We start from the raw sequence: 24,679 nt of genomic DNA on the forward strand, positions 1-24,679 counted from the left end.
TTGTATTCTTAGTTCGAATCGACTCCTATTTCGCCTTTTAAAGCTTTCAACGTATCACTTCCCGCTTTGTAAACTATGTAAGGCTAGTTTTTCCTTTTCTGACAGTTCTTTAGGGAAGCTTACGCCCTGACGTTCGGTTTACGACCTGGTGAAAGGCGACGACGATCCGAAGATAGCGACAGCGGTGAGGTCGTTACCGTGATGAGGACGTCGCTTTCTAAAAGCGAATTTGCGAGCGCGCTTGGAATGCGTGCAGACGCTGTGTTCGTAAAGAAAATGTTTAATATAGTCGATAAAGACAGGGACGGTCGTATCTCATTTCAGGTAAAAGGCGTTGAATTTTGGAAATGGAGTTTTTAAGTTTTGCAGCTTTGTACAACATATTTGTGCGACATATTTTATATGTATTTTAAGTTACAGTTTCTTTGACTAATTAGCGCTTTCGGTTTTTCTCATTTTCGTTCAAGGAAAACATTATGTTATTAAATTATACCAATTATTTAATTAAAATTTTAATTAAAATTCAGATTAAAAAGTTTTAGCTTAGATTTGTATTAAAGAATAAGCTTTAAAGATTAAAAATAATATATTAAGTGGTTAAAAAGCAATAACCAAAAGCTAAGAATTCATCTATTTCAATAATATATCAAGGAAGTAAAACTTATATATATCTCCATTTTAGGAATTTTTAGACACTGTTTTATTATTTTCACGCGGGAAAACCGAGGACAAATTAAGAATAATCTTTGACATGTGCGACAAAGACAGTAACGGAGTCATTGACAAAGAAGAGTTATCAGAAATGCTCAGATCTTTGGTAGAAATTGCACGCACAACTAGTCTATCAGACGATCATGTTACAGAATTAATCGATGGAATGTTCCAAGTAAACTTTCAACTCCAAAATGTCTATTGTTAAAGTATCCGTATCCAGAACATCGATTGTATCTCCAATATTGTTCCTTTTAGGATGCCGGACTCGAGAGAAAGGATTACCTCACGTACAACGATTTCAAGCTGATGATGAAAGAGTATAAAGGCGATTTCGTTGCGATCGGTCTCGATTGCAAAGGCGCGAAGCAGAATTTCCTCGACACATCGACGAACGTAGCTCGTATGACAAGTTTCCATATAGATCAACTTCCACCAGAGGATTCGAAAACCTGGGCTAAAAAACAGTGGGACGCTGTTTCGACATTTCTTGAGGAAAATCGCCAAAATATTTTCTATTTATTTGTTTTCTATGTCACAACCATCGCTTTATTCGTCGAAAGATTCATTTGTAAGTTTCTTTTTGGTTATTTTAAACCTAGAACTACCGAATCTATCCAAATATGTAATAAGTTCTTTTTTTAACTTACACTTTCCTTTGCAATTGAACAACTTTCTGGAAAAAGGAACTATAATAAATACATGCATAGGAGCTGAATATATTTTCTAGGGAAATAACTGAATCGTTTTAAATTTTAGATTATTCCTTTATGGCTGAACACACGGATTTGAGGCATATTATGGGAGTCGGAATCGCCATAACTAGAGGATCTGCAGCAGCCTTGTCTTTTTGTTACTGTCTACTCCTTTTAACGATGTCACGCAATCTTTTGACTAAGCTCAAAGAATTTTCTATTCAACAATACATTCCTCTTGATTCTCATATACAATTTCATAAAATTGCTGCGTGCACTGCGTTATTTTTCTCCGTTTTGCACACAGTGGGACACATGGTGAACTTTTATCATATCTCGACTCAACCATTAGCTCATCTTCGATGTTTGACCAGCGAACTTAGTTTCCCAAGCGATGCTCGGTTGACAATATCGTTTTGGCTTTTTAGAACAGTGACAGGTAGATATTTAGCTTAATTTTTATTTACTACAAATTACTTAATAATCATATAAATGTTTTAAGTAACACTAAATTATTTTTACAGGTTTAACTGGGATCTTGCTGTTCGTTGTAATGACGATCATTTTTGTCTTTGCTCACCCAACTATTCGTCAAAAAGCGTATAAATTTTTCTGGTCCACGCATAGCTTATACGTAGTTCTATATGCATTGTGTTTAATACACGGTTTGGCTCGTTTGACTGGCTCTCCGCGATTTTGGATTTTCTTTGTTGGCCCTGCCATTATTTATTCTCTAGACAAGGTAAATTGAGTGATTATTCTATTGTATTTTATTGACTCTATTATTCAGATTTATAATTTTATTAACTAGCTGCGCCTTGTGATAATTTATTTTCCAATTTTCATACATAATAATTACTGCTATTAATTATTATATTATTATTTTACATTTTTTAAATTAATAAATTCCTTATTAATCATTACACTATTATTTTTAAGATGGTGAGTCTCCGTACCAAATGCATGGCACTGGACATTATCGAAACAGAACTGCTACCTTCAGACGTGATTAAAATCAAATTCTACAGGCCACCAAATTTGAAATATTTATCCGGTCAATGGGTTCGTCTTTCTTGTACCGCATTTAGGTCGAACGAATTTCACTCGTTCACCTTGACTTCTGCACCACACGAGAACTTTCTCTCGTGTCACATTAAGGCGCAGGGACCGTGGACTTGGAAATTGCGCAATTACTTCGATCCCTGTAATTATAACCCGGAAGACGAGCACCCAAAAATAAGAATAGAAGGACCGTTCGGTGGTGGCAATCAAGATTGGTACAAGTTCGAGGTCGCTGTGATGGTTGGCGGTGGCATTGGTGTCACTCCCTACGCCTCCATGTTGAACGATCTCGTGTTTGGAACTTCTACCAATAGATACTCTGGAGTTGCCTGTAAGAAGGTAGTTATAACTGAATTTTATCGTACTCAGATTAAAAAAAAAAAGATATTTTTGCATAATATAAATATTTAATAATATTTATGGCATTATATTTTATTATTAAATTTAGGTTTATTTCCTTTGGATTTGCCCTTCTCACAAACATTTCGAATGGTTCATCGATGTACTAAGAGACGTCGAAAGGAAGGATGTTACGGACGTGTTAGAAATTCACATATTTATTACGCAATTTTTTCACAAATTTGATTTACGTACAACCATGTTGGTAGGTTATTCCACAGTTGTAATTACTTAGTTGGGAAATTACATTTTTATTATATAAACACAAATTGAATTAAATTTGTTTATTACAGTATATTTGTGAGAACCATTTCCAAAGGCTATCCAAGAAAAGCATATTCACTGGGTTAAAAGCGATAAATCATTTTGGTAGACCCGATATGACGTCGTTTCTAAAATTTGTTCAGAAAAAGCATAGCTACGTAAGTGTTAATCAATACACATTGGAATATTTAATCTTACAATTAAATAAATTATCACAAATTAAAATGAAACGTTATGAATATTATTTAGAAAATTAAATATACTAATCTAAATTTTTGTTTTAATTAAAATGTGCGTGAAATTTGTTGCAGGTTAGTAAGATAGGAGTATTTAGCTGCGGACCGCGTCCTCTAACGAAGAGTGTGATGTCATCCTGCGACGAGGTGAATAAAGGTCGACGCCTGCCGTACTTTATTCACCACTTCGAAAACTTCGGCTAGTCTAGTTGATATCATTTCGAGAAAAGAGTAGAAGAAGAAAAACGATGGACTCTATCGTGAATCTCGTGCAATTCTATTGAGTGTACATATTTATGCGCGTATGCGCATGCCTTATTTATATAACAAATATTATATTTCTTATTTATGATTACAAAAGAATGAAAGAATATTTGTTTCTTTAATTTACATATGATAAAGTCAGTATTATTAACGTCAGCCCTATTGCGTGATATGACATTGATAAACAGGACTGATCAAACTGAGTGAGAGGATTTTCAAGCTCATTATCCTGGAACTCCTACATATCTCTTTAAATTAAATACCTTTTTAACCGCTTAAGGATTGAATTTTTATTTAAATTGTATCAAAAATCTGCATCTCTTTTTTTATTAATTTATTTCATTAAATATAATTTGGATTACGAAATGATTCTAAATTTAAGAAAATTTTCCTTCTGGAAATGTCAGAAGATTCAGTGAGAATTTATCACCTATGTTAATTTCTCAATTAATTATTAGGTAATTGGTTAATTAATTTAAAGAGACATCTGATGGTAATTAAGTAAATGAATGAGTTAATTTAACTTATGTCCTCAAGCGGTCAAAAAATTAAGTTTAGCAGAAAAATTAGAGAAGCATATTTCATTGTAGTTACTGTTTATTCCCTTCCTTTCTCCATAGGAGTTCTAGGGCTAAACTTACAGTTTTAAATGAACAAAAACTTCTATTGAAACATATTGAGGAATTTGTTAACACTAAAAGATTATGTAGCATTTATAATCAGGTATTGATAGGTCTACGTGAAGACGATGGAAACGGATAAGACCAGTTGTTCTTCGATGAGTCTTCATTAGAGTCATGGTGAAATTCTGAAGGCTCGTGTGACGTATATCCTCGATTTATCACACCTTGTGTCTCTTCCTTGATATCGTGTCTATTTTGTAGCTTGGAAGACAATTGACTGAAACGATAAAAGTTCCAGATTTATGTAATAAGTTCTAAATCACTATACTCAAGCCTGCTGCTGATTAATTCAACATATCATATAATTAAGCAAACATGAATTAAAATAGAACCTTATTATACGATCACCAAATGAATCCTCGATTTTAGGTAATCTTCGCCTGACGTTCCTCGTATCGAAACTCTCTTCTATGATAACATGTCTGTCGTACGGCGTATCGTAATCAACTTCCAATATCGTAGAGAACTGATGAGGAAAAATCATGTCTATCGCCGTAATCACCACTCCAGTGAACATACATCCGATACCTAGAAGGATTCACTTCCTGAGGATCCAATTTTTCCTATTTCATCAATCATGTATTCTATCATACATTCAATTGCAATCAGTCTATCATACATGCAACATTTCATTTTCAGGCATTTAGATTTAAAACTGTAAATCTTCTTAACTTAGATTTTAGACTTTAGAACTGAAGATAAAAGTACTAACCAGCTAACAATACAAGCCAATAATTCCATCCCAAATTAAAAGCAAGAATGGAACCATCGATATGTGCAATGAGAGGCTCGCAAGGTAAAAGTGCCCAATAGATTAAATTGGTCAGAAGCATACATATCCCGGTGAAGATCATGCCGTAAGCGCCGTATCGTGGCACTATTATTAATAACAGGTTCATCATGGCCCAAGAGGTAAAGGACGTCCTAGAAAGAAGCAATTAGTCAACGTATAAATAAAAACGAAAGATACAGTCAGGACAGAAGAATGAATTAAGAGTGACTCAATGGCAAAGGTATTTTCTCGAGGCATACCAGAGCATTAGCGACGCGTAGTAGCCAGCTTGTCGATATTTGCTTCCCCAGGAAAAGCCTTCTTGATGAAGGCTGAAGTATTCGGCTAGAGAAACTATAGGAAACGGTGCACCCTGGTTCAATGCTTGCTTAAAGGCACTCGTCATCTCTCCTGTACTCCTCCACCAGAATCTTTCGTTATACTCCACGTCGTCCATTGGATTTTCGCCACTTGGTAGCACTTTATATGGAAATTATTAAAATAATGAAAAGAGAATAACTTAAATATTAAATAGCATTATATAAGAGTGCTAATTTAAGATGCATCAAATTGTATTTGAACCCATTCTCTAACAATTCCCGAAGCAAGTCATTTGTAACACTGTTTCATAATTGAGAAAGTGACCTCGAGCAGACAATTGATTTTGGACGCACAATAGGCGACTGGCGGCAGGTTTATTATAGCAACTTACGCCTGTAGGTGATGTTTATATGCATCAGACCGATATATCCTCCGATTTCCGCAGCAGTTTTCTGTCTCGAGAATGCACTGTATGTGCTAACAATGGTCGCGGAACTGGTGTGCCAGGATGATCCATACTGAGCGACTGTAATCATATAAAAGGAATCATAGATATACATATAGTTCAATAGAAAAAAGTCAGTTAATTGCGAGCAAAGTGGACTGCACAAACCTTGGATCGACGCTCCAACGAAAAGGCTCAATGTCACCGTGAGGAACGTGCTAATACGCTGTCAGCCATAAAAATTTATAATTATATCAGTAATCAAATAACTAGAAATTATACTCATAATTATATCATTAACTGGAGAATTAAACTTTAAATTAGGTATAAAAAGGGATTAAACTTTAAATTTGGGATAAATTAGGAATAAAAGGAAGAAGGAAGTACTGACCTCCTTTCGTATTCCAGGAAATATGACAAGGAACGCGGTAAAGATGGTGCCGAATATAACGAACACAATCACTAGAGGAACATCTCCCGTGACAGGCGTACGATTACTATAGCTATACAACGTGGGTCCTCCGTCTATACGGAAAGCGTCGAACCATCCCTTCATCTTTTTAATCGAATCTTCGAGTTCCCTTCGACCTTCAGGGAACCGGCCAGTTCCGGTTCTCCTTGCAGACCACTTGGCATCAGTGGCTTTCCCTGAGCATCCATCGAGTATAAATGTAACAGAGAGCAAATCACTATGAATTTTACCCTTCTGCGCTCTTTATTTTCAAATCAAACGTTTCTATTCTTGGAAAATTTCTTAAGTTCGAGTTTCTCCTCGGAAAATTTCTTAAAGTATGAAACAATCACGTGTGACTTCTCGTTCCAAATTTTTCTTACAGATTTTCTTAAAACACTCAAAATCCTTTTTTCAGTTCAAACCAAAGCGAAATTAGGATCACAGTACAAGTGCGAAATTAGGATCACAGTACAAGTAATAGGAAACAGTATAAAGTCAAAGTTTCTAAGAATTTGTGTACCTTAGGTCGCTACGCTCTGGCTACCAGCACCCAAGGACGATTATTGTGAAAGAACGATGCACGATACGGGCACCTGCACTGCGAACATGAAAGGTTCGAAGGCAGCTCGAACACTAAGAGCCACAGTAGGTTAACGGGTCTTCGAAAGCGATCTCCAGGCATGGAGTAGAGGGGACTGAGAGTCTTAATGTGTTTAAGAGGGGAGCATGAAAGAGAAAAAACGGACCAGGTGGGGCTGGCTAACTCTCGAAGGAGTCAGCCACCACCTAATCCAAATAGAGGAGGCGAAGAGGGACAAAAGGTGTTCTCGATCAGCTGAGCCAGGAAAACGCCGCTCTGAGCGAGAGGTGCGTGTCTGGCGCGTTTTATTTCGGCGGATCGGCGATCGATGATCCCGGATGACGACACGAGACGTGACACGTGAGCGTGGATCGCGTGGCATGCTTGATGGCACGCGGGCGACTTCGACGCCTGCACAGACGATGACGCTTGCACCTCGATTCCCGGGGAATTTTTTTCGTGTTTCGTCACACGTGCACCTGAAATAAATTCTGATTAAGAAGAAGAATATTTAAATGAATTTACTTGGAGATGTGAATATAATGGATTATGTAATGGATTGCATGATTGTTCATTTAAGGTATGAGTATTTATCATTAACAATAACACTAAAAAAATTATTATTACTTTGTGTTTCGTCACATGTACATTTGAAATAAGTTCTGGTTAAGAAGAGGAATATCTAAGTGGACTTGGAGATGAGACTATAATGGATAATGTAATGGATTGCATGGTTGTTCATTTAACGTATGAGTATTTCTCATTAACAATAACAATAAAAATTTATTATTATTTCGTGTTTCGTCACATGTACGTTTAAAATAAGTTCTGGTTAAAAAGAGGAGTATTTGAGTGGATTTATTTGGAGACGTATCATTAGTTGATGCATTGGATTTTTAGGTTGTTAATTTAAAGTGAATATATGTTTATTAATTGAGCATAATCTTATTATTAATGATAATATTAAAAATTTGTTATTACATGTTATGACTAATCAAAACATGAACATGGTTTTCTTGTAGAAGTTTAAATGTAGAAAAAGTGTCATGAAAGTTACTGGAAATAAATTTTGTATTTCTGTAGAGAATCTCCTTAAACGATTTTTTAATGCATAAATGTAAAAGAAACTTCTAAAAGAAAATATAATAGCATTATTCCACAAATTTTTAAAAGTTCTTATAAGCCTGCAATAATGAGACAAGAGAGTAGGAAAGTAATATTAAAAGCCAATGAACAAAAAGAGCGATGAGACATGCAACAGTTAATTGAGTTTCTGGGGTAGTCGAGAATGTGTAATGATGTTACTAGATGATCTGCATGAGACTATGATGATTAAACAGAAAGAAAGCAACGTGGATTTAGTCTCATCCTGCACGTCAATTAAGTAACGTTCATGCTTCAAGTTCAATTAGTTCAAGAGGAAAGAGGCACTCTAATTACTTTATAATTATAAAAAATGAAGATAAACGGTGTCATATACATAAATATATATGTAACTGGATTTCAGGCGCAATTAAAGCTAAGAATCAGTATCGTAGACGTCCAACTAGCAGCATTTAACTATTAAAGGAGACTACATTCCAAAACTACATACTCATTATCCAACGGAAGGTCAGTATCATTCACTTCATCAGACTCGTTCAAACCCACTATCCTTCGTCTTATATCTTCCACTAATTTATGTTCTATTTCAGGCTCATTCCTATTATCCTGAAATTATAATAGATAGCGCTTGTTAAAGTAATAATATGGGACGTTTAATAAAATTCGTAAGCAATTACGGTAGTGTCTATTTATGATTTTTACGTAATTAGTTACAACTTTACTTATTTGTCTACACTATATTATTAGTTAGTATATATTATTCTCTTTATTTATAACTTCTCCTGGTTCATTAATTCTTTAGAAATTGCATTATGTCTTCTTTATTCAGGTACATAATTAATAACAGCTTAAAAAACAATGATTTATATTGATAAATTTATTTATCACAAGAACATGGCATAAATAATCCTAAATTTCAAGGTATATATTAAAAAATAACATCTATAATCGTCACCTTTCTTTGTATTTTATTTGTAAAAGTAATTATCATGGCTACGTATGAGACTTTTAAGACTTTTAAGCGACTTAACTGATAAAACAAAGATCTTTCCTATAATCTGAAGGCTATCCTATCCTAACAGGTACTGTTATGGAATTTCATTTTAATCTGATGGTCTCGCGATAGTACATCACAATATTACTTATAACCGTTGCAAACAATATCTTTTTTGCTTTTCATCTAATACTAATCTAATTCTAATTAACATTTTACATTTTTATCTAATAGTAATAAAACCTGTATTCGTTTAACATCATTGATTTCTAAACTAAAAAGAATAATCTTACGCAAAACAACACCCATGACGGTATTAATTTAATTAATTGTAATTTCGTTTAACGACAGCTTTTAAGTATTAAAAAGCCACGCATCTATAACAACAAGGAGAAGCCTAAATCCAGCACTCTAACCGATCACCAGAGTAATATTTCTAATCGAGCCATAGAAACTCGTCAACGCGGACAAGCTCTCGAACCGAACTCTCACCTGACTCACATCCTCCGCTCCGCAATAAAAGCAACCCACAGAATACTGGTCAACGGAGTTACTGGAACGTAAAATCCCGGATACGAGCTACCGTTTTTCATTCATACGGCCACGGCCAGGTGTCCACTCGACTGGTACTCGCACACGTAGCTTGATTATCACGCGCGACGTTCGTTTAGAAGCAAAGAGGAGGATCCTCTAGTCTGTGCCAAGAAGGTGGACCACTGGTGAGCGCGTGTCCGCGTCCGGTACCGGAAGCGTACACCTCGATCCAATCGTCACGACGTACACGATAGCGAGGTATGCGTCCAGGCTGGTCCATAGTGCCGGCAATAACTCGGCTGCTATTTCAGGAGATCTAATTCGAGCCGGGTGACGGTAAGCTTTTAACAGCAGCGCTGCTAGCATCATCCACCGTCGTCGCCAGTGCCACCACCACCACCACCACCTATGGCACCTCCACCACCACCACCGCCAAAGACGACGATAACCACCGGAACGAAGAGTCTGGTGGCAGAGAGGCTGGTGCTCGCGCAGTCTCCCGTGCGCGCAGTTCCTCAATACACCGACACTGTTCCTCTGATCCTTCAAGGTAAATCATATATCTCATCGTTTTTTAATTAAATCACATCGATTAGGCTATGGTTATGGTGGGGTGTTCCGATCAATTTTGATGGATACGTCAGAAAACTCAAATTCAGAATGTCTCGTATAACGCGCGTAACATATTTGGAGAGGATTTCTAGTCACTCGATACATACAAACCATGTGTCGCTTTTTGGAATAAGATTTTAATATATCGTGGCTTATGAAAGTATCTGAACACATCAGAGCAATCAAATAGGAATTTAGAATGTTTGGGATAACTCGTAATATATTTAGAAAAGGTTTTTAATAGTTTGGTGCATATGAACCACGTGTTGTTTTCTGAAATAAGATTTTTACAAACGCTCATAGTTATCGTAGAGAACTTTCATGTATATGTACCTGACTAGGAAGACTATCAGTGCACATCATTGTATTTATTATAGCATTTACACGTTAATTAGTTAGGTGCAAGCATACTTAACAACACTTACATATGATTGCAAAAGTTTGATACTACGAAAATGAAATGTAGAATTTGATGAAAAATTGCTTTATTAGGGGATACAATTTTTTGTAACCACTGTATATTTAGTGCAAATGAATTATCCGTTATATTAATAAGCTCGAATATTCAATGGGAACATCGCTTAACGCTTATTATACATATATTTAATATGGCTATCTTTAATATTGCTATACATACTGTATACTGACTTTTTTACTAAATATATGCTTGTAATAAATATCTCGTAACTTTTATGTATATATACAGTTTCAGATTGGTTTCAATTTTATAATCACGATAGTCGTGTGTCATTACAGTGTCAATGAAATTTCAAAATGTGTTACGTAACATACATAACATATACATGAAAGTTTCCTGTGGTAAGTGTTCAGATACTTTTAGAGGCTATTGTATGCATTTACAATGATTTTTACTAATGTACGCATTTCGGCCTTCGAATGTTTCATTTGTCAGAAGACGCGTTTATTGTAGCTGTAGCCTTACTCGCTCTTCGTCGTCAATCTTCTTAAATCGTCAAGCTTCCTTCCCTCTATTTACTTGCAGTATTAAGTACTTGAAGTATTAAGGATAAATAATAGTTGGTTGTAAAAGAGAATCGTAAAAGGAAGATGAGGAAGACAGGGAATTTGAATAGAGAATTCATGTTTCAAAAACAGAGTTTTAACGCGAACGAAGAACTGCCAAGAGAGACTCGTCATAGCATTGATAATGATTAAGTTGTGCTACAACGATTGAAAATTGTTGGACGTATGCCCCTTAAGTTGACTCGATTCATGTACGTCGCCAAAATCGGCCAGCTTTCAAGCAACAAACTGCTCGCTTGGCAGACGTCCACGAGGAACGTGTGGACCGCGATCGCCTCGAATTTGATCGCCTGGTATCTCGCGCGTTTTGGAACAGAAGGTCGTAAGACACATAGACGCATATTTTGCATAAATGTAAAATCGTTCGCTAAAGCTTAACGAAGACCAATCAAGCTTTCTTGAGGTGGGCATTAAAAAAGCGTCTATCACGTTTTATTTATTTAGAGTGATTGAAATTCAGTGGCTTTCTAATCTCTAGGAACTTGATGCTCTCCTACCAATTAATAGCCGATGAACTTATAATAGATGGAAGCGATATAGTGAATGTATGAATCATAAAATCGCTTGGTGATTAAAGTTTACAACACTCGACGACTGTGACAATTAATTTGAGACATAATAGGTTTCATAAGGAGCCTAATGTCAACTTAGAATCGGTTCTTTCTTTGTAGTATATCTAAGAGAGACGAAACCTAAGTGGAATCTTTTTTAAATGTCATAATGATTATGCTACACTTTTAATATTTTATGTATTTCTGTATGTTTCTGCATCCTTTAATTTTCCACAAACGCGTCGATCATTCGCAATCTATTTATCACACCACAATGTTACTTCAATTTCTTTTATTTAAAAAAAATACTAAGCGAATCCTTGGAATTCCTTTTCGTAATAATATTAAAAAGATTCGATAATATATTTCAATTAATCGAAGAAAAAATGATAAATGATACTTTCGTTAAGACAACAAACCACAGAAAAAACTTTAATGGGCTTAACTATGTTTTATGACCTTGCTGTATCGTCTTGCTATATCCATCTATTATACCTTTCTACATTAATAAATGAAAGAGACATGAATTAAGTAGGAAAATATTTTGAAAAAAACTGAAGGCAAGGAGACGTCTACCACGGTGAAACTTCTCAGAACTATTTATAAAGCACACGGCCTCGTGGTAGAACGCGGTTGCCTATCATGGTCGTCCCGCGTGCAAAGCAAACTGACCGGAACTTTCGCCCGCTTTCTCACCCTCGATCTTGCAGAGGCTTTGCAAACTTGATCTTTGCATAAGTAAATGATGTGCGTTTCGTAGATGATAGAGGATTCTTGCTGAGTAACGTCTTGCTTTAAGAGTCATTGACACGACCTTTTTTCTGAGCTTCTGCTGTTAGGAATGTATTTATGAATGTACGTATAGACGTATTAAAATGCTGAAAGCTGGACGAGACGAATGGCAAGTTCCACGTAAGTAGGTTTCTCGTTACCTTAGAAGCTTGTTGTCTTCTATAAATAGATAATATATTTTTCTTATGGCAAGAAGATTAGTAATTTATATGAAGGATTTAAGTTTATTTGATCTAATATCCTAGTCTAGTTTGGTTTTAGTTAAACGTTCCAAGTATTAAACTTATTGTTAGACGGTTAGTTGATCTTTATGGATAAGAAGCTTTCTCTGGAGGCAGGGAAATAAGTATTTAACAATCTATAAACAGGTTTTAAGGTTTCGTTAATATTCTAATTTATTTTAATATTCGTGGTACTTCTAAATATTGAAGTTATGATATTGGCTCCTCCGAATAGGAAGTGCATTATACCGTTCAATCCATAATTGATAACATGGTGGTGTTAGATTTTCTTAAAATTTCCCTAATGTAACCTTTTATAGTCCACAATTATTGAAAGTCGACGTTTGTGCGTAGGTTTCTCGTTATTTGCAAAATTAGCCTTCGGTGGTTGGATATTACCCAAAAATTCATTATACTCAATGGATATTTCTTAAATGCTTGAAACGAATATTTTGCAATTTCTCAATCTCTTATCTGAAAATTGAATCCCCCATTATTATCATTACTACTTATTCCTCTTATTATATTAATATTATTATTTCTACTTGTTTTTCTTCTATCATAGCTATCTACAATTATACGCAATTGCAATGGGCTTTCACAAAGTCTATAGTTAGAAATTTGTCATACGAAACAACAATAGGTACAGAGAACATAGAAACTTGCACGTTCCTTAAAATACTCTTTATGATCACGTTGTGCGAACGTTTAGTGTTCGTTCTCTGTCCCTTTGTTGCTATTCTAAGGTATCAACACGAGCATCTTTTCTGAGTGACTAAAAAACAATTCTCAACAGATTGGAATAATGCCGCAAAGATATTTTGGAATAACACGCGGTTTTCTAGCTTTTGCGTTGATTTCTCAGCGAAAGAAGTGAATGAGTAAACGCTCTTGGATTGCGCAACGTTCACGGAAACGTTTATTATAGTACACAAAGCAACAACTGAACTGTTTGTTTAACTCTATTTCCAAAAGATTCGCAGTCAACAGTGATACGAGCATAACCGAAGACCGAAACACTTTTATTACCATCGATTAAAGAATTCTTAAGCATCCTGATACAGTGTACGTATCGTTTCTCGTTGCTCCATTTTTATAAATATTATAATTTATATCTCTTATATTTATTTCTATCTGTAAATTTCGACTTATTTTATTCATTTCTATTCATGTTTATTTATTTTTCGTCTTATTTATAATTCGCTCGTTCTCTTTCATTCCATAAGATACTTCATTACGTCAAAATTTTTCGAATGATATACAGCAAATAATAGTCGACTGTATGTTCGTAATATGAGCCTCTGAAAATCCAAAGTAATCAATTTCACTTTTTGTAAATTTCTCGATAATATTAATAGATATTATTAATAGAGAAACGAGCGATTTCCTTCCATAAGTTTATTTATCACAAGGATATGACACGAATAATAATAAATTCGAAACATTGACATCATACCTCTATACTTTTTAATTTACGTAACTAATCAGTGCGACTTGCGAATAGTTCGTATAAGTGAAAAAGAATTAATTGAAACTGATTCAGCGCAAGAGTTAAACTTCGAATACTACGAAACTATTTCGTGCGGCATTAAACGAGACGAAAAACGTTCTAGAAACGATCGAGACAGCGGAATAATTTACGAATCACGATTCCAAATATGTAATCGGTATACTGTATCGGGAGCATAGCTTGCATAGAATCGGCCGCAGAGGACTTCCTAATTTCCGTATTCGCGAAAACGGGTCAAAGCTATTTTCGCGCGAGGCCTGTCGTGTTCGAAACAGCCGCCAACGCTTCTCTGCCATCGAGAAATGCACCAGACTAGACCTAGAGTCGTTCATTTAACGTTCTCGACCTGGACGCGATCGCATGCGGTTCGTTTTCGCGGAAACGCTGGATCGGGAATCCTGAAAACGCGCCGGTTACTATTATTCGCGTTACTATACTCACGTCCAATGAAAGTGGCTCAATGTCGCGGTTAAATAAGAACTGAGAGACGAAAAGTGACGAATTCTTCGTCTTTTTTCTTTCCTTTATCGTGAAATCATCGCAGAAGAATAAGGTGATTACAGAAACTTTTTGTGGCAAAAGTAGATTAATATTGTGAAATTTGGACAGAAGAATGTGAAAATTGTTGTTTTTGAAAAATTTGTTTGAGCAAAAATATGGGATAATATTGTGACTAATTGGAGATCGACAGGGAAAAGGTATTAATTTTCACGTGGAGTAGTTGGAGAAGAAAAAGGTAATTAGAGAAACTTTCTTTAGCAAAAGTAGATTAATACCGTGATAACGGGACAGTAGAATAAGGAAACTTTTGTTTTTGAAAAATTTGTTTGACCAAAGATATAGGATAATATCGTGATTAATTAGGGATTGAAGAAGAAGAGATGAAAATTTCTGTTTTTAATGCGGAGAATTTGGAGAAGAACGAGATAATTACGAAAGAGTATTAAAGTAAAAATAGATTACATCGTTCGTTATTGTGAAATTGGGACAGGAAACATCGAAATTTCTGCTTTTGAATAGGGTTTGAGAGAGGAAAAGTGAACACTCGTTCTGCTTTAACGTAGTTTAAATGTTGAAGAAGAGCAAGGTAATTAGAAATTACGTATTTAAGTAAACTAGATTAATATTGGATAGGATTTGGAACAAGAATAAAGTGAAAATTTTTGTCTTTATCTTGGAAAAGTTAGAGCGGAACGAGGTAATGGAGAAATTAGGCAAAAATAGATTAAGATCATAATTGAATAGTGCGATTGGTAAAGAAAAGGAGAAGATTTCTTTTATTCACGTGGAGAAGTTCGAAAGTAAATAACTAATAAAACACAAGCAAAAGAAATTTATTAAAGTAGAAATAAATTAATATTGTAGTTGAATAAAAATTTCAAGAGCAAAAGTGTAAGATTCCGTTTTAATGCGAGAAAGTTCAAACGGAACAATAAATCACTATTATTTTTAGAATTCAGATAAAGATAAAAAAAAAAAACGAGACGAAATAAATTAAAATTTTAGTTGAATAAAAAGGTTTCAACGGAGAAAGATATTTTTCTAATATGAGAAAGTTGAAACAGAACGAACAAAACTAGAAAAATCATCCAACTAAGAACAGATTGTTATTGCAATTAAATAAAAATAAAAAAATAATGTTTAACCGGGAAAAAAATTTCAAATCGATAACAGAATAAACGTGAAATAGCAAATAAAAAGCAATATACAAATCTTTTTGTAATATGTAACAGATGTAAAATGAACGTTATAAAAAGAAAAAGATATGAAGAATCATACTGTTCGTTCGAGTTCGTTTGTTATTTCATCGATTTATTTTTACTACGCTTGTAATACCTTACGAATATCGACAGCTCGCTTGAAGAACGATGTTTGCTTTGGGTTCCAGGCAGCCAGTCGAAGATCCAGAGGATCAAAATGTCGGAGGCGGAAGGTGAGGTCTTCTTTACGAGCTGGCGTCACGATCTTCTTTGAATATCTCTTTGGCCTACGATTATTCGAGTATCGTATGATAGATAATGAACGAGCGAAATTGGTCTACGTTAACTCAGGGAGAAATGTACGATGATCGCGGCTTCTGAATAAATACGATAGGGCGTACGATTGTCTGCAAAACGTAACATCATTAACGAAACATTACTTCTATTCTTTTCTGTCATCTTTGAATCCTGACATTCTTTTTTCAATTCATCACATTGAACTATTAAAGGACGTTCTTTGCACGTGACTACTAAAAAACGAAGGATTAGAAAAACGAAAGAAAGACAATAAAATGAAGTACGTACATCTTTCTGCGATGTAACCATTGCTGTGTTTTCTGCTACGTTAACCCTTTAACAGTATAGCCTCAGAAAAGTTCGAGAAAATCATCGAATATAATAATACATTTATAGTATATTAGTAATCTATCGTTTATTTACAGCTGCGAAAAGTATTAGCACATTATTGTGTCTATTATAACATTCACATACTAATTCATTAGGTTCAGGTTTATTAAATTTCATATTATTTGCCAATACTTTCGTGTAACTACAAAAATTTGACTGTTTAAGAATAAAATGTAGAGCCTAATAGAAAAAGCTCTTTACTGGAAAATAAAGCCATGTGCCAATACTTTTTTGTAACCACTGTATCTTGATATAAATGAAAGGTGTGCAGATCCATTGTTGATAAAAAAAAAACTGCTTCATTCTCTTCGTCCGACACGTTCCATTTTAATGCCATTAAATTTTTCCAGATATTCAAAACGTCGTGGAGAACCATAATTTCCAGAACATCGTCGAGGGAGAAAGTGGAAAATCAAGCACCGTAGAATATTTAGACACCTACGAGGATATCCCAAAGGAAACCGTAAAAGAATATCCAGAAGAGACCAAGGAGGAATTATTCAAAGAGGAAAAAGAGAAGGAGACGTACGTGGAGAACGAGAGGAAATCGATGGAAATAGAGAAGAAAGAGACCGCACAACCAGGTTCGTGACGCACGGTAATTCGAGGATAGATGGATCACCTGTTTCGAATCGAACGAATCTAGCTCAACGCATTCCGTGGTTGTTAGTTGCGTGTGAAATGAAACGCGAAGCAATTTCAAGGATTGTTAAATCCTTGTGTTTTAGTCTGTTATCTTCTGACTAAACAATCACCTAACTTCGATTTAACAAACCTATATAATTGTTGTTTTCTATCGATCTTTATGCTATAAAGAGTACTATGCTATGACCTGGATAAATTAGGCTAACTACACTGGAAAAATTCATGACTTTATTTAGCCACTTAATGCACATGCCTCTGATATATGTGGATCTATGTGTAATAGATAGTTTTTAGTCTATCGATTATTCTATTCACTCATTTTCGTGAACTTAAGCTATCTTATAGTAAAATATTTTAATATGTATAATATAAAAGATATATTATACGTTTATTTCAGTGTTCCAGTGTCAATTAGCTATTGTAAAGTGCCAGTTAATTATTATAAAAAGTTCGTAAACCGAGGAATGATTTATACGTTAAGGGGCTAAATGTTATTTAATATAAATTAAATGCACTAGCTGTTTATAGCAGTCCGAACACTTTGAGTTTTAAGCTCTTTCAGATTAATCTAAATGTATGAATTCAAGAAACTTGAAATATCTTGATCAATGTAACCTGGTATTTACTTGACTTGATTCTCAAGTTTTTACACTCGTTCGCGTTCAACCAGTTACTTATTTCTTGACTATTTTGAACGAAGTAGCACGCGAATTTTACTAAACTGCAAAACTTAATAAGAAATTAATAATTAGAAGTAGTATTTCTTATCTTCTTATAGAATTAGAATATAAATGAAAATTTTCATGTCAGGAACTATGATGAAAGGAATAAAATTATTGTAGTTTGATTTATCTATAATTTAGTAATTATAAATTAGATCTTGTCGAAAATAAACAGTCGTCCATTTACTTTTGAATAGTACCGTACTTATGTTTTATGCAAATTAGAATTGCTGTTATTTTATGTTAATCATTGTACCATGGACACAATTAGAATCTACAAGAACTCTTTAGAACATCTCGCCGATTTTACAACTTCAAAATGAAACACCACAGAATAGAAATATAAAAAAATCCTCTTATCAAAACGAAGATATAATTCTACTTTCTTAGTTATCGGTTAAGAAGAATCTCAACCAATCCCAACGTTATCTATAAAATTGGTGTAATAACGAAGAGGTTGATCCATCTGGCTCCTTACCGAAGAAGCTAACCACCAATAAGACCCATAAGTAAAAACCTACTCTCCTTACATATATCTACAATATCGTCTTCGTATCAACTTTTACAAATCAACCCAAAGAAACGTCTTCTTTTTAAAGAAGAAAAACGTGAAAAGGAACGAATGATGGAGTATCGAACTGGTTTGAATTTCGAATTAGCTGCTCATATGGGGCCGATCTCTCGTCTCGCTGCGCGGCGTCGTTCACGATTCGTCAGGGCTCTCTCTCCTCCGGTGGGCAGCTCCGCGAGGCGTTGAACGAGCGACCGAAAATAAATCCCCGCGGAGAATCCCGTGGCTTTTAAATAAAGCGAGCGCGACTGCCGGTCAAGCTAAGCGGCTCCTCCTCGCGAAAACGCGTTTCACGCGTTCCTTTTGCGTCTCGAGCCAACACACACCGACTTATTCTACTTCCACACGACTCTTGATTCTCTCTGGTCTTGCTAGAAAAATCAACAAATAAAAAATATCAAATACCCTTTCTAGTGTGACCAAAAAAAAATCATAGTAAAGAAAGACAACGTACATAAAAGGTATAACAGAAAAATAAAAAGGTATCAGAGACGAGAGAGGTAGATATTCCTTCGTGTATCGTACTTCCTCGTGTACCTTTAAAACCAGCTAACATCTCTAAAAGATAGAAAAGATTCAAAGATGAAAAAAGTACATCTCCTCTCGTCTTTCGTGCTTCCTTGTGTATCGTCAAATAAACATAGGATATAAAAAGGACACAAAGATGAGAAAAATAAATCTTCCTTCGTATACTGTCAAAAAAAAAAAAAAAAAGGGAATCAAAGATGAGAAAAATAGATCCTTCGTGTATCGTGCTTCCTCGTGTGCCGTCTCCGCGCTGTGTGTCCTCAGGTCGTCTCTGGGTTCAACCCTCGTCTCGTGTCGTTTCTTTTTCAGCGAGTTCGAGCACCGTGGACAACGACGAGAAAATCAAACGAGAGGAAACCTCGACAAGAAAAGAAGGGACTGCGACAGGTACCATCGATGGACGAAACGAGAACCAGCCAGTCGGTGAGTGGAATTCATTGCCGCTACTGGTAGAACGTCTACGCGCGGCTCTCGAGCTCTCCCTAGGGGGTCGCCGCGAGGACGAACCACCAGCGCTTCCCGAAGACTCTGGCGTCGACTCCGAAGAGGACTTCCGGATTCGTACCTCCATGGAACAAGTTCTGGGCAACTGCAAGGAACCAGAATTGAAGAAAGACCTGAAATTCCTCGAAGATTTGTTACTATCGGATATACAGACTGCTTTGTCCCGTCTTCGAGAGACTTTAGAGAAAATCGACGTGAATGCGCTCGCGAAACACGGCGCAGCTTCTGATCCTACGAGTAAATTGCAGTTATTAAGGTTGGTATCTAGTTTGTTGTCTAGGCTACAGATGCCCGAGGAAACCACGGTGAAGATTCCTGTGCTTCCTTCGACGTCTTTGAGCAGGAGACGAAGAGGAACTAGACACACTATTGGTGTTTCTACGGAAGAATTGGCGAAAGCTAGGAAGTGGTTAGAAGAGGAAAGAAATAGTCTCCCTTTGGGAGAGATTTCGCCTGTTATAAAGGAACAGAAGGAACAGAATATATCTACAGTTAGTGCGATTGACAGAAAGTCGGAAGAAGTTCGCGATAAATGCACGAAAGACGCGATAAATCAAAGACAGTTACTAGAGGATAAGAATAAAGAAATTAGGGACAATAATTGTGTGTGTCGTGGGATCCAACAGGTGGATGCAGCTGATGTTAAGACTGTTGGAGAGCTAAATATGTACCAGGCTCCGTATAGAGCTAACAATTATCAAGAGAAAGAGAATAACGAGAATATTATTGAAGATAGCGATGAAAGAAGTCGCGTAAGCAAATTGGCGGCTATTCTTCGGCAACGGGCTGAGTTAGCTTCAAGTAGTGGAAAATACGGGAATAGTAACAAATTTAGTGCAAAAAAGTCGAAGATCAAACGTGCGAACACTATTGATATTCCTAGTTACTTGAAGCTTCAAGCTGAGACTCTTGGGCATGAAGCTACCGGCTGTTTGTCCTTAAGAAAGCCAATTAGTGTTGGAGACAAGTCGTTCAATTCTAGCAATGTTACCGTTCCTACTTTTCAACCTAAGACAGAAAACGATAGAAAATTCCTGGCTTTAATTACTAAAAACAACGAAACACCATCAGTTGCGCCAGTAGTTCCCTTCAAGACGTTTGGCCGCACCATGGATATGTCGTCGCTGACTAACGAAAACTGGAACAGTAAATTTTCCAATATTAAAACAACCTTTGATAAACCAACGATGAGTGAAGAGAAGGATAATAAACCTTCTTTAAAGTTTCGAGCTAATAAAATGTTCCCTGGACCGGCTCAGGCACAAGTTTACTCTAATTCTACTCCAAATTATTCTAACTATTCTGCGCCAAATCCTCAGATGAAGATGGAGTCAACAGGTTTCAGGCATGCCCCTTCCTCTCCTTTTCGTAAAATAGAAAGATCTTTGCCAGGATCTCCATCCAAGGTTCCTCCATCCTATCATTGGTCAAAGAACGCTCCAGTACCGACAAACACACTCAAAGAAAAAGCTAGAATGATGTTTGATAAAGAAACGACGCAACAATCTCCGAAATTTTCTAGAGCCAATGTAGAGAAACCTAGTTTTCCTCGACCACCGTGGATAGAACACGAGAAAAACGAGAACAGAGCCAATAACACGGTTACAGAGAACGGTAAACTGGATTATCGATCTTTTTGCAAACAGTTCGCGCCATTCGTTGGAAAAACTTCCATAGAAACGAAGAAACTCGAAGAACAGCACCAAAGAGAACTGGCTCAACGAGACAACGTTACTGGAGTGGTGGATGGCAAGATTTCTTTCAAAGTAGTTCCAGACAAACGTGTTCAGACTCATGAGTATCCTCCTATGGAGCATCGAGGATCTAAAGACATATTCGAAGCGATAAAAACTGGAAAAGATCGTGAGAATCGATTTGGTGAGAATAATTTTGCAGATACTACATTGAGAGGTAGTTCATCAGTGGCCGTGCAAACTGGAATAAACGAAGAGCATCAGAACGAGGGTAGATCTTTCAGAGTGACGCCTAAAATTTCAAAAGGTCAGGCCTTGGTTTGTAGTAACGCTGCTGTACAGACTTCTAACAAATTGGATAGACCAACGATATCAGTAAGTGATGTAGAAAGTGAAAAACAATGGAGACCTTTATTTTGTGAGCAGTCGGGCTCTGATCAGGTGTCTGAAAATCGCCAGAGATTTATTCTGGATCACAATCAGAATTATCATACTGTATCCAGTGGTTCTGAGTATAATAATCCTGTAGTGGTCCCTGGTGTACGTCAGATTCCTAGTGAGCAAGGTTTCAGAGAATCTGTGCCTTTTCAAGAAACGCAGAATTATGAGAAACAATTATCTGGAAATCCTGTGAATAGTTACGAGTCTGAAGATAACCAAAAATATTCTTCTGCTTTGGTTCCTTCTGTTTTATTTAATGGTAACAATCCATCTGACAAAATATCAAATGCAGCAGAAGAAAAAGAGGATCTTCAGAAGACACCAGATTGGCCTATAGAAAGTTCGACTTTCCCGGATGATGAAAATATTCAAAATCAAGATATCAGCCCAGATATTGGAGTGGTTACAAGGTACACATGTGCTATTGCAACGGTTGCATCGTCCGTGGATAGTCCTGAACCTCGATCAGAAGAAGTGGCAGTGGATTCTAGGACGTCTTCGTCACCTTCTCCTTCACAATTTTCTTGGTCCAGGTCTAGACCACCAACTAACGAGACTATTGCTTCAGAGGATGAAATTCGTCGACATAACTTGCTGCAACAGAGCTTGGTTCGTCGCCTGCAGAATGAAATCACTTCTTTGAATGACCAACCTCATCAATCTTCTAATTTTGGACAACACCTGACTGTTAGTCAAGCTCAGACTAAATCCTCGAGTCAATCTCCTAATTTAGTTCCTCAACAACAAAGTTGTAATCAATCAAACACTGTGTTGAATCATCAGCAACAGAGTTTTAATCAACCGAATATTGCCTCCAGTCACCAGCAACAGAGTTTCGATCAACCAAATATTGCATCAAGTCATCAACAGCAAAGTTACAAGCAACCAAATATTCCATTAAGTCATCAACAACCTGTAAACGTGACTCAGAATGTGCACCATCCACAATCGATTTTTAATCAAAATATTCACCATCAACAATCGAATATAATTCACCAGGAACAAAGATACAATCAACCAGCAAACTTCGATCGACCGACAGGTTCCCAAGGACCAAGTCAATTTACCAAATATCTAACACCAGTTCCTCAAAAGAAGCCAGAGCCACCTCGAGCGCGTTCACCAGGTCCAGTGACCGTGAACAGGGTGGTTGCTTTACGGGAAGCTTACGAACAGGTGCCAAACCCTCAATCGAAATCAATTCACAAGGAACGTTCTCCAGTTCCAAATGGAGCGGTACCAATCGACTCCAGTGACGAATATTTGGTATCTTGCGCGAATAAAACTTCTAGATCTATAGTGCTCTCAAAATCAGAGTCCTGGCACCAATTGGCTCTCTCTAATCGTTATCCTCGAGCACCTAAAATAAATGCACCAGCATCAACATCTTCGTTTCAAAGCTCTCATCCAAAACCACCCAAACCAAAGTCTCCGTCTTCTCAGAAATTGAGGTCCAAACAATTTGAAGCGTCGTCAATGGCGGACAGCGTTAAGAAGATGGAAGATAAGATCAGGCAGTATTTCGATCAACCAGGTGATCATGTAGAATCGAAAGATTCTTTGAAACACAGAAGATCTCCTAGATTTGCGTCTAAAGGGATGGTTGGACTGTCTCGTAGTCGTACTATGCCTGGTTTATCTGATGAAAAATTGTGTCTTTCGATAACTACCCCTCAACAAATGCCATTACTAAACGTGAACACCGCAGATGTTGACAAAGTGTTCGACGATCTGTTCGAAGAAGCCACGAGGACCGATAATCAGTAATAAAACTGGTTTGAATCTCTACGTTTATTTAGCGTGACGTGTATTTGAGGAATACAGGACGTCATATTGGATCTTCTTCGATGAGATCCGCTATTTCTTGGTGCAGCTGGATGATTTGTTTTATACTAACGATTCTGGTTGTGGAAAAAATTCACGATTTGAAGTCGTCGATAATTGTAATTATCCTCCTGTCTTAGGAGAAGATCTCTAGTATCGTGTCCGAATCTAAGGTTCGTTTTGGACAATTAATAGCTCGATCTGCTCGTGACGTTGCAGAGTGTCTTTTATAAATTAAGAAATCAAAGGGAACGAGTAGAAAACATGGATATAAAACTGTGTGAAGAAGAACGAGTGATAGATAACGTTGTAATATTTAATTGGCAGCGTTGCTTGTTGTGATGCGGAGAAGACATTAAGTGAAGCTTCGAAGCCATCAAAAGGAAGTTTAAGTGAAGTGACAAATAAAAATAATAGATTTTCATATAGAAACTTAAAAAGGAAACAACAACAAAAAAAAAAAAGAAAGAAAAATTACTGAAGGCAGTGGATCTGCGTGGATTTTAGCAGAGGAGATCAAGCCAACGTCGAAAGCCATACATGCATACATACGTTAAAGTGAAGTGAGCATAAAAAATAATAAATATTCGTATAGAAATAAAATCAAAAAGAGGAGTTACTGAAACCAGTTGATCTATGTGCATTTCGACAGAGGAGATCAACTAACGACGAGAATTATACATAACTAATTAACAACATTGTTTGTTGTGTATGACGCGACTTATAGTACAGAGAAGACATTAAGTGAAGCTTCGAAGCTACCAAAGGAAGTTCAAGTGAAGTGAAAAATAAAAATAATAAATCTTCATATAGAAACTTAAAAAAGAGCAAAAAAAAAAAAGAAAAATCGTTGAAAGCAGTGGATCTGCATGAAGTTGAACAGAGAAAAGATGAGCCAACGTCAAAGGTCGTTCGTCGAGGAGACAAGACTGAATGCTAAAATGATTATTGCTCGCGTGTTCAGCACGAAAAGGGGCGCGCGTTCTCTCATGAAGAAAGTTTCCTCTCTTGTTTCGCGTCGAAGAAACGCCCCATGTGCGCTTTTCACTCTTGTTTGTTTCATGTTTCATTTTTTTCTTAATTTTCTTTTCTTCTTTTCTTTTTCTTTTTTTGTT

General features: G+C 36.3%; 3 protein-coding genes across 16 annotated transcripts in view; 2 read left to right on the forward strand and 1 right to left on the reverse strand.

The window, feature by feature from the left end:
* LOC122566024 (dual oxidase) overlaps nucleotides 1–3,738 on the forward strand; it is a 19,304-nt gene extending 15,566 nt beyond the window's left edge. For all 5 annotated transcript variants that reach the window (XM_043722695.1, XM_043722696.1, XM_043722697.1 and 2 more), the window contains 9 exons: nucleotides 106–324; nucleotides 683–886; nucleotides 970–1,282; nucleotides 1,471–1,845; nucleotides 1,931–2,148; nucleotides 2,346–2,807; nucleotides 2,917–3,072; nucleotides 3,161–3,289; nucleotides 3,443–3,738. In XM_043722695.1, the coding sequence (XP_043578630.1) occupies nucleotides 106–324; nucleotides 683–886; nucleotides 970–1,282; nucleotides 1,471–1,845; nucleotides 1,931–2,148; nucleotides 2,346–2,807; nucleotides 2,917–3,072; nucleotides 3,161–3,289; nucleotides 3,443–3,571 (2,205 nt within the window). In that variant the 3' untranslated portion in view covers nucleotides 3,572–3,738. The remainder of the gene's footprint in view (nucleotides 1–105; nucleotides 325–682; nucleotides 887–969; nucleotides 1,283–1,470; nucleotides 1,846–1,930; nucleotides 2,149–2,345; nucleotides 2,808–2,916; nucleotides 3,073–3,160; nucleotides 3,290–3,442) is intronic.
* Nucleotides 3,739–4,197: 459 nt separating this feature from the next.
* Nucleotides 4,198–9,734, reverse strand: LOC122566035 (dual oxidase maturation factor 1). 2 transcript variants are annotated; one of them, XM_043722728.1, is made up of 10 exons: nucleotides 9,477–9,734; nucleotides 8,481–8,596; nucleotides 6,827–7,365; nucleotides 6,244–6,500; nucleotides 6,021–6,078; nucleotides 5,799–5,933; nucleotides 5,347–5,566; nucleotides 5,027–5,238; nucleotides 4,647–4,842; nucleotides 4,198–4,531 (listed from the first exon to the last, which is right to left on the reverse strand). In XM_043722728.1, the coding sequence occupies exons 4-10, from the start codon at nucleotides 6,406–6,408 to the stop codon at nucleotides 4,351–4,353; spliced, it is 1,167 nt and encodes a 388-aa protein (XP_043578663.1). In that variant the 5' UTR covers nucleotides 6,409–6,500; nucleotides 6,827–7,365; nucleotides 8,481–8,596; nucleotides 9,477–9,734; the 3' UTR covers nucleotides 4,198–4,350. The 2 variants fall into 2 exon arrangements, with proteins under 2 accessions (XP_043578663.1, XP_043578664.1); XM_043722729.1 differs by lacking the exons at nucleotides 6,827–7,365; nucleotides 8,481–8,596; nucleotides 9,477–9,734 and having other exon boundaries at nucleotides 6,244–6,763.
* Nucleotides 9,735–9,853: 119 nt separating this feature from the next.
* On the forward strand, nucleotides 9,854–24,554 carry LOC122566025. 9 transcript variants are annotated; one of them, XM_043722700.1, is made up of 4 exons: nucleotides 9,854–10,068; nucleotides 16,137–16,181; nucleotides 16,986–17,219; nucleotides 19,411–24,554. In XM_043722700.1, the coding sequence occupies exons 1-4, from the start codon at nucleotides 9,927–9,929 to the stop codon at nucleotides 23,505–23,507; spliced, it is 4,518 nt and encodes a 1,505-aa protein (XP_043578635.1). In that variant the 5' UTR covers nucleotides 9,854–9,926; the 3' UTR covers nucleotides 23,508–24,554. The 9 variants fall into 9 exon arrangements, with proteins under 9 accessions (XP_043578635.1, XP_043578636.1, XP_043578640.1 ...); XM_043722705.1 differs by having other exon boundaries at nucleotides 9,965–10,068; nucleotides 16,137–16,307; XM_043722704.1 differs by lacking the exon at nucleotides 9,854–10,068 and adding an exon at nucleotides 11,555–11,577.
* Nucleotides 24,555–24,679: the final 125 nt, after the last annotated feature.

Source organism: Bombus pyrosoma, linkage group LG3 (assembly GCF_014825855.1).
Source record: "Bombus pyrosoma isolate SC7728 linkage group LG3, ASM1482585v1, whole genome shotgun sequence".
NCBI lineage: Eukaryota > Metazoa > Arthropoda > Insecta > Hymenoptera > Apidae > Bombus > Bombus pyrosoma.

What these genes read in the sequence shown, in the direction of transcription:
- LOC122566025 (XM_043722700.1), top strand. Translation starts at nt 9,927, where the DNA reads ATGGCACCTCCACCACCACCACCGCCAAAGACGACGATAACCACCGGA. An exon ending in CAAAATGTCGGAGGCGGAAG is followed by an intron (nt 16,182 to 16,985) that starts GTGAGGTCTTCT and finishes AAATTTTTCCAG; the next exon opens with ATATTCAAAACGTCGTGGAG. An exon ending in GAAAGAGACCGCACAACCAG is followed by an intron (nt 17,220 to 19,410) that starts GTTCGTGACGCA and finishes TTTCTTTTTCAG; the next exon opens with CGAGTTCGAGCACCGTGGAC.
- LOC122566035 (XM_043722728.1), bottom strand. Translation starts at nt 6,408, where the DNA reads ATGAAGGGATGGTTCGACGCTTTCCGTATAGACGGAGGACCCACGTTG. An exon ending in CGTTGGAGCGTCGATCCAAG is followed by an intron (nt 5,934 to 6,020) that starts GTTTGTGCAGTC and finishes ATATGATTACAG; the next exon opens with TCGCTCAGTATGGATCATCC. An exon ending in TTGGCTTGTATTGTTAGCTG is followed by an intron (nt 4,843 to 5,026) that starts GTTAGTACTTTT and finishes GAATCCTTCTAG; the next exon opens with GTATCGGATGTATGTTCACT.